General features: G+C 47.9%; 1 protein-coding gene across 1 annotated transcript; it reads right to left on the reverse strand.

The window, feature by feature from the left end:
* Positions 1-1,813: 1,813 nt before the first annotated feature.
* On the reverse strand, positions 1,814-8,144 carry Fam205c (family with sequence similarity 205 member C). Its single transcript, XM_028884080.2, has 5 exons — positions 7,921-8,144; positions 7,400-7,445; positions 6,697-6,757; positions 5,245-5,735; positions 1,814-2,435 (listed from the first exon to the last, which is right to left on the reverse strand). The coding sequence occupies exons 1-5, from the start codon at positions 8,065-8,067 to the stop codon at positions 2,089-2,091; spliced, it is 1,092 nt and encodes a 363-aa protein (XP_028739913.1). The 5' UTR covers positions 8,068-8,144; the 3' UTR covers positions 1,814-2,088.
* Between the last annotated feature and the right edge of the window lie 1,365 nt (positions 8,145-9,509).

Below are 9,509 nucleotides of genomic sequence, written 5' to 3' on the forward strand. Positions count from 1 at the left end.
GATGACACACACATCCACACTTTTTTCCCACCTGCGTTTTCTGCATCCTGCTAGCAGTGAACACATTGTGCTAAAACACTGGGGTCCTAGGAGAGGAAGCAGCTCCCATTACCACTTCCTCTTGACCTGATGAGGCGGTGACAGATCCTGGGTTTCCTTATGAACAAAGGTACCCTACCCTGCCTCCTACCACGTTACATGGAAGCCTGGTGCTTCCTGTCCTTGCTTCAGCTCTCCTCCGAGGTAAGCTAGACATGCTGCCTTCTGAGGAACACAGCGGCCCACAGGGATCCATCCCATGTATTTAAGAGTGGCCTCTTTTCCTCTCTGCTTCCCAGTCTTCATCCCCTGGTCCACTTCCAAGTCCTCACTGATCCATGCTGAGCGTAGGATGCCCCCACCCTGTGTCTCTGTCTCCAGTCCCTGCTCCTCCTGGATCCCACTCCACGAATTAGGGGCTTTCTCTGAGATCGCTCTTGCTGCTCCCAGTTCAGAGCACCTGCTCACACCTGTGATCAGCAGCTCCAACCATATTTCCTACCCATCTGGGGTCTCACGGCCTCCAACTCCTTAGTTACAGACAGACAGTTTCTATGGTAACCTCCAAAAACCATCACCTCTGACTCTCCAATCGCTCTTCCCCTCAAAGCCAAGGCTCTTTCCCAGCTCCCTCCCTCCTCCCTCTTCATCTTTACCCACACTCACTTGTAAACTTCATTAGTAACACCACCAGCAAAATGTCATGTTAGCTACTCTTCAGTATGGGTGCTTATTCTCCATCCTTCTAGAAGCTCTTCACTTGCTTCGCAAATAATCAGTTTATCTCTCTTAACTATTTGTTTTTGTTTTATGGCAGGGTTTTTTTGTTTTTGTTTTTGTTTTTGGCCTTTTGAGACAAGGCTTTTCTGTGTAGCCTGGCTGTCCTGGAACTCACTCTGTAGACCAGGCTGGTCTCTAACTCACAGAGATCCACCTGCCTCTGCCTCCCGAGTGCTGGGATTAAAGGCGTGCGCCACCACTGTCCAGCAGAACTGCTTTCTATTTCTAAAAACACACAAAGACCAAGCCAGAAGGCAGTTGACCCCTACCTCACTGCCCCTTGCTCTGAACTCAGTAAGCCTACAAAACAGAGCAAAGCCACCTTCGTGGACCCCACACCCCTCCAGCTGTGCTTCCGTGGGGCAGAGGCCCTCAAAAGGTTAATTATATTTGTTATCACCAATCGCTTTCCTGTCCATCCACTGCAAGTCTTATCTGTTCCTTGAGACTAATGGTCCCAGACCACGAAGGGTCTCTATATCTCTAGTGTGACAGGCAGTGCCAGGTCCTCATCTCACACTCTGGATTGGCCGCTCTTCAGTGGGCTGATAATTTTCTGCTTGAACTGTTTTCCGCCCCTGGCTTCCAGGTACTGTACTCTCACACTTCCCTCCCACCGCACCGGCTGCTGCTTCCTACTGCCCTGCGCTCACTGGATTGTCTCTTCTTTTCTTTCCTTTCTTTTCTCTCCTTCCTCCATTCCTTCTTTTCTTTCTTTCTCACCTCGAAGCTGATTTACTGAGTTTCTGAAGTACATGAAGTGTTCATTTGGGTGGAGCAACAGAATAAGTAAATCGTGAAAAGGATCGGTCAACACAGAGATAAGCTGAACATCTTTAAAGGAAAAGCTAGGTCGCTCACTTCTTATGGGAATTCAAGCCTGGTCTATACTTTTGGTGTATCTTAAACAGGGCCCTTCCTTCTCGGCACAGGTCCCTCTACCCACAGGAGTTCTGTAGAAAGCTACCCCATCGAAATGAAAGGCAGACTTGAGCACCTAGACCACAGGAAGAGCATTTCCTACTTTATCACATTCAGGAAAACAAAAGAAAATACTAGTGGCGCTCGGCTCATAGGTACAGAGTGTATTTGGAGAATACTTGCGCGGCCGTGGAGATGATGGTTGACAGCCTTTGCTGGGGAAGGTGCAGAGCGTTGGGAACCTACAAACTCTTGTGGCTGGAAATGGTTATCTTGTCTGTGCTGACCAGTGCCTTCTGCTGAGGTGAGAGGAGAGCTGACGGTGGTTTCCGAGCTGGGTGATACAAATCAATGGTGGGCAATTTTTGAAGCAGCTGTGGAAGTAACCATGAGGCGAGGCCCAGGGTTGGTTGGGCTGACGTGGGTTTCGCTGGAGCTGTGCAGGCACTGTAGGAATCGAGGAAAGTCAAATGTTCTTCTTGGCACTGAGAGCCTTGGCCTTTGGGTCTTTTGTAGTCTTCTCTGTGTGGCTCTGACGGGAGTTTGACGCGTCTCTGGCTCCTTAATCTTGGGTTCGGCCTCTGTTTCAGACTTAGACAGGGCAAAGGCTTCCTCCAGCCTGTCGCATTTCACCTCAGGGTTGACCCAGTGGGAAAAGAACGTCATCTTGTTTTCCGAATCAGCTTCTGGGGGTGCTGGAAAGGTGGAACTCCAGTGAGTATCATCTCCCCCATCAGACCTACCAAGTTTCACCCCTGCAACATGGCCTGAAAGCATTCCACCTTGAAAATTTTCTATTTAAAAAATGAAGCCCCTTTGAATATTGGACTCGAAAATACTGGGCCATCAGATGTTGGCCCAATAAGCTGGCATTTTAAGGTCTGGCCTTGTAAGGGCTGGGCACCCTAAGCTGAGCATTCCCAAGAACCTTTGGGAGATAATCTGGTTTGGCCTAAGAGCTGTGTGGATCATTTCAATCTGCCCCAAGGAGTCCTGAAGGATGCGCTGGGAACCAGAGAAGAAACTGGTGAAAGGGTCCGCATGGGACTGGAAGCCTAGTGGATAGAGATGATAGCGCTCTACTGATAGTCTTACCAGCCCCTCCTCACTGAAGGCGACTTGCTTAAGCTAAAATTCTACCTGAGAAAGATCCTAAAGGGGCAACTGGAAGCCAAGCAGCCCTGGGGTTCCTCTTAGAAATCCTCTACTGGCCTATGAGCCTCAGCAAAGTGTCTGTTTGTGCTCTGTGATTCTTGACAGATTCGGATTCCACTGGGTCCTCTGTTTTCCCTGCTTAGGTAAGGACCGGGCTTCACTCTGGTCTAAAGGGGTTCAGGGTTGGATTATTCACTGTGGCCCCCAGCTACACACAAAGAACCTGGGTCTCCAGTGTGTCCCAACTGGACTGTGAGGTGTCAGCGGCTCAGTGGGCAGAACCTAGGGCATCTGCTCAGTCCAGGGTGCCCTTGGCTCTACTCTACTGTCTTTAGTTCAGCTCAAAATTCTTCTTTCAAGCAGACCCACTCTAGATCTGAGGGACGTGGGGATCCTGGTGGGATAGGAGTCTTGGATCGGTGTTTTCCTTTGCTTGTTTAGATTCCCAAAGGTCTCCTGTGTGGGGATACTCTTTGGCCAAAAAGTGCTCCCTGTCCTCCTGTCTGAATGGGACATTTCCAAATTTATTACTAGGAATTTCTTTTTGAGGTAGAAATTTAGTTTGGGAATGATAAGTGCTTTGCGTGATTAAGGAACACCAGGAACATGTCCTCAGTTATACTTTAGCCTGGAATGCATCTCTGCATATGGTGTACTGGCACTTTGAACACATGACCGGGATTTAGCATGCCACTCAAGGTCAGACTGAATCAAAGATTCTAATGGGCTCAGGTCTCATCTCTGTGATTGTGTATTGGCTAGGACTGCCATGGTAATAGCCCAGAGAGAGCCTCAAAACAGCAGGCAGCCCTGGCAGGAAAGCAAGCTTGGGCAGCCTACAGCCAGCAGTAACAACCAGCAGAATCTCCTGCTGCTGGTCAAGGCCTGTCAGTGTTCAGCAGTCTGATCTAAGTAGGGTGCTGACTACTATCTATGTGTCTCAGACTTGTTTTCTAGGGAAGAGCAGAACCAAGTTGCTGTTGGGGCTCCTGGAGTACTGTAGACAGTGCTTTTCAGTCTCAGAAATTATGGAGGTGGGGATGGTGCCCTTGCAGGTCTTCCCACGTGTAATCTGTGGGCTCTGCCACAATGTTTTGGTCTAATCAGCCAACTATTGATTGGCCCTATTGCAATAGGTCAGTATAGGTCATCATTCTCAAGGGCTGCTCGAGTTCTGGCTGAGAAAAACTCGCCAAAGGTTGGGTTTGTGCTGCTTAGGACAGGGGCTGCTGCTGAGCAGGGGCTAGAAGCAGCCACATAGACTGCTGGATCTTTAGGGACCGGTTCCAGCAACAACAAGTCAGCCTGCTGTTTCAACCTCTGCTGGAGGTAGAGCTCCAGCAGGCACACTCCAGGACAAGGCTGCTCCCCTCTTGAGGTCAGAAAAGGCCTTTCATCAGGGAGATCCCTGGATCTGATGAGACAGGTTCTAACACATCTCAGGGTTTATACATTATGTGGTTCTCTGCATCTACAGAGCTCTCTGGAGGCTACCACTGCCATATCCACAGGTGTCACGCCAAAACTTCACACTTGGCCAGAACTGGGACATTCTGGGTTTGTCAATGGAAATGCCCAAGTTTGAGAATGTGGGGAAGAAGCTGGTAATAACTGAAGTGTAGAAAATTTTAGGCAATACAGAAATAAAGGAGTATCTGAATAAGAAAGGGCCATAATCGCCCTGTTGTGGAAAGATCTCTAAAGGCAGACTCAAAACCCACTGTGCAGAAGATAAACTACAGAAAGAGACCTAGAGAGGGCCACTGGTGTTTCAGTATGACCACACCTCCCAAACTCCTTCAAGGCCATGTATAAAGGCTATTGAAATAAAAGCTAAAAGAAGGAAAGAGTAGAACCCAGGCGTGCGTGGAATAGGGTTAGAATCTACTCTTGTAGTGGCCTTCTGTGGGTGATAGAGTAAAGAGGATGGTAACCCATCCTTCAGTGGTTGTCTGTTGTTGGGTTTCTGGGCTTTGAAAATATGGGAAATGGGGGGCTGGAGAGATGGCTCAGCGGTTAAGAGCATTGGCTCTTCCAGAGGTCCTGAGTTCAATTCCCAGCAACCACATGGTGGCTCACGGCCATCTGTAATGAGATCTGGCACCCTCTTCTGGCATGCAGGCAGAACACTGTATACATAATAAATAAATCTAATATATATATTTAGGCGCACGCCTTTAATCCCAGCACTCGGGAGGCAGAGCCAGGCAGATATCTGTAAGTTCGAGGCCAGCCTGGTCTACAAAGCGAGATCCAGGACAGGCACCAAAACTACAGGGTATTGTTTCAGGTTCAGGAAGCCCTGGGTCCTGGGAAAAAGAAGAAATGTAATACTCAAGGGCTGCTGACCTTGGTCCTTCAAGACAAATTTCTTGGTTTTCTTCCTCCTCTTTTGCTGGTTTGCAGGAACCCCAGGTTCTTCCACACTTGAAGAAGACAGAGAGCCTGCATCCCGGGACACGTTTGGCCCTTGAGGCTCCTGCTTTTGCGGAGGAGCAGGACAGTAATATTGCATGGTGGAATCACCCGTTGATGGGGCAGCTGACTGAGTTGAAGATTTCTGGTCTGTTGATTGTGACGGCGTGAGGCTGGATGCCTGTGAAACATCTCTGGAGTGCCGGGGACAGAGCTCTGGGCTCTTGTCCAGCTCTGCTTTCGAGGGAGGCAAGGCCTCCAGGCTCAGGAAGCTCTGCGAGGCTCTCAGTGAGCAGGGAGAGGCCATGTTGTTTTCTATCCCCAGCAACTGCTGAATTTCCTTAGCCATAGCATTGCAAATTGGGCAGGAAGGCTCTGAGCACAGAAGCCTCCGGACACTTCCTTCCTGAGGAAGCCAGCCCTGGCTAGGAAGGAAAATGACAACTATTAAAGACAGTATGGCCCCTGCCTCCTCAGAAGTGGGTGAAGACTGCTTTTCTTCCCACGCCCTACAAGTCCTGGGCCTATACCTCCTGATGTCTATCACTCTGCTTTTCTTGCTGGGAAAACTTCAGTTGGGAAGGTCTGGGGTTGAGCTGAGAGTCTGGAAAAGGGTCTCAGACAACCTCTCAGAGGTACAGCCCGCAGAGAGGACAGGAAACCTGGGTCGGTTTTCTGCCAGCCTTATCGAGAAGCTGAACCAGAAGAAAATAACCAGGCAGATAAGAGGTACCAAGTGATTAGCTGACAGGCACCACCAAGGGACACCACCACGTAAGGCCTGAATCAGTTTTGAGGCGGTCGGGCAGGCAGGGGCTGAGAAACTTGGTGCCTGGTAAACAGTGTGTCTAAACTGGGAGGAATGAGGTCCTCATTCTAAGAACTGTGGATGTCCCTGCTGCTGCCCCCCCCAAGTGTCTATCAGGAATCAATCCCATTCTATAGAAGTCCTAAGGGAGAGTATAGGTGACTGGCTGAGGGTATCCCAGAAACTGGCCTTATGAAAAGAAGCCTTCAGAGGAGATATGTGTGTCAGCAGAATTCAGCCAGACCCAGCGCTCCTCTACCCTAGAAAGGATGTAGCTGGAAAGAGATGGGGCAGTAATGGCTCCTTCATGCCAAACCTATTCTCTTGAGTGAACCACTTGTCTCATAACGGGGCAAGGCCAGCACGCGTTAACCCTGAAATGCAGAACCACTGGGACCCTGGTGGGCTTCTCAACTGGGACTGATATGCTCCATTCTCTCTCTCTCTCTCTCTCTCTTCTCTCTCTCTCTCTCTCTCTCTCTCCTCTCTCTCTCTCTCTCTCGTCAACACCCCCATTCTCATCTTTTGCCTAGTCGAGCCAGGCTGGGAGTTGAAAGACCCCCGAGAGCAAGAGTTACCTTTTCATGACAGAGAGCAGCTTCTGCAGCTTCTCAGCTTCTTCCTTGGACGTTCTCTTAACTGAAGGAGGAGGACACAGGGTTAGGCACAATGGAAGTCTGAGGGGGTAACTAGAGCTAAAGGCAGCTGCTGCTGGTGGCGCGCACCTTTACCCCCAGCACTCAGGAGGCAGAGGCAGGTGGAACTCTGAGTTTGAGGCCAGCCTGGGCTACAGAGTGAGATTCAGGACAGCCAGGGCTACACAACACAGTGAAACCCTGTCTTGAGAAACAAGAAGAAGAAGCTGAAGGCTTTTGAAGGACGGGTGACCCATAACTCCAAGAGCAAATGCTCTGTGTACAACGATTTGCTGTACTGCCCTGTACCCGATTTCATTTGCTCTTCACAACCACGCCGTTAGTGCCCATTTTGTAGAGAACAAGCATGGAGGTAACATGGCTTCCACAGGGCTTTAAAACTCGCAAATGACAGAATTAAGGACATTGGCCCCACATCCTTGTACTTTATCTCGGGAAGGCCAGGTGGAAGATGGAGTACGCCTCATCTCTTTCCCGCCTACATAAGTCTTTAGTTGTCACTGATTAATAAGCCCAGTCTTCAAGGCTTGGAAACACCTGGCTTCCTGTGCCAGTCCTGACGGAGGGTCAGGATCTGTGGAAACCTCACCCACAGAGGTAGGGAGTCAAGGAAACTGGGGTTTACCTTTTGGGGTTCTGTCTTTAGGCCTTTCTTTGACTCTTCTGTAACACTTGAAAGATAAAAACATTAGAACATGAAGTGGAAACACCAACTTTTTTCATGTCTAAAGTGAAACAAAATCCAGAGATGTCCCCGAATCTTTTTCTGTATTCCGTCTTTACACCCCCTACCTCCCCTTCCCAGCTCAGCGCCCTTGTCCTTCTCTTCTTACTCCTGATTCAGTTTCAGGGTCTTCCATGTGCTATACCTTCCATCCCATTTCATGGACAAGTTCTGTGGCCCATGAGGCAAGAAGAAAGGTGGGACAGAGTAAATGATGGGCAATACAAGTAACCAAAGGGCTTCAGTTATCAAAGGTCCTAAATGTCCACCAACCAAGGTAATCACTCAAATCAGAGCTGATCTGGAATCCAGTGAAGAAATCCTCATTTTAAAAAAATCAAGGGGTAAGATAACCAAGAGATGGTGAGGGAATAAACTTCTTGTAAACAACATTTTCAGGCCTGGTCATAGTATTTCCCTACCTTGTAACAGCTCTTGTTAGGTCCCAACCTTAATCCTTGATGGCTCCTTTTAATATGCCAAATAAATAATGCAATAATGAATAGAGACCCATAAGTATATAATGGGTATCCCATATCCCACAGAATAAAAGTAGGGCTCAACATCATTGGACTTCCTTAGTCATCCCTCTCCCAGGCTTCCAGAGTGTTAGAATGCAATGACTCTGAATTCTAGAGTCCGACTCTTTGCCTCACAGAAGATAAACCCAGGCCACCAAACTACCTCACAAAGCCCTCCTGTTCCACAAAGCGGCCGCAGAACTGCAAACCTTCATCTGTCTTGGATAAAGTCATGTGGTGACTCATCATTGAGATGACGGTGTCGGTTGTCTATATAGGCTGCAGAGCCTGTGACAAACGATGTCCCAGTCACAGGGGCATATACCTCTTCACGCTTCCCTACTCCCTGTACTGTGACAGCTCAGTTCTTTGTTAATTCCACAGTCTGGCAATCGTCTCCAAATAACTGAGTCTTTATGCACACTACATACATTTTAAACAAGACAGGCTAAGTCAGAGGAATCCATGAACTACATTGCCTATACTGGGGAGATAACTAAAAATCATACAACGGGCTTGGGCAGGAATTATACTGCTAAATCTTAAAAGCATCATTTTAATGTCCCAAGCAATGACTGATAGTATTGAAAGGTTTAGGAAGAAGATCATGTAAAATAGGTCATGAGAAAACAAAACAAAACAATAAAAACCTATCTGGCTGCTGTCCTTCTACATAGTTCTGAAAATTAAAGGATTTATGCTAGGCCGTGTAGTCTATCTTGAAATGGGTGCATGATATAAGCAGCACCTTTCATGGACGCACATGAATAAGACTAACTTTGAGAGCTCCATCCAAGGCTTGAAACTTTACAATTGTCTCTGCAGCTCTTGCGGCACCTGGCTTATCCCTTTAGACAGCTTATTGGCAAGACTTTTATCAAGGGCTACAAACTTGGGAATCCTTGGTTGAAACCACCATGATTACAATATTGAATGAAACAGTGTTTATGAAAATCTGAACACCATTAGGCATAGCAAGATTTCCCCCATTCAACCCCAATACTTACCCTTTCTATGCCCACTGATTGACACATTAATGTCAACTTCATGGCCCTTAGTGACAGGACAGTATGTCTCCAACAACTTCCTTGAGAAATTCTTGTTCTGATGAAGAGTGGTCTTGGTTCAAAGTGTCTGAAAAGGCTATTTGGTCCTTCCTTCAGCATCCAGCCCTCCATCAATTGGACATGGTAAATATTTAATATGTACTCACCCTGAGTACCAAAAGTTAGATAGGTAGATAATAATTGCATTGCTTGCTTGTTCACAGGATGCTTAAAAAGACTAGTTTCAAAGGCAAGACTAACTCATTTGAAGCAAGAGTCATCCTTTCCAGGGACTGAGAAAGATTAAAACAGTGTTTACCAGGGACACTCTTGTTCTGGAAATTAAAGTGTTGATGACACTTACATTGGAATGCCCGTCATGCTTCTGAACGATCTTCTTAGAAATGAGTAAGGGATGGGCACAGAGCTCAGTGAGAGAGACCC

The sequence above is a fragment of the Peromyscus leucopus genome, chromosome 2, assembly GCF_004664715.2.
Source record: "Peromyscus leucopus breed LL Stock chromosome 2, UCI_PerLeu_2.1, whole genome shotgun sequence".
NCBI classification, from domain to species: Eukaryota; Metazoa; Chordata; class Mammalia; order Rodentia; family Cricetidae; genus Peromyscus; species Peromyscus leucopus.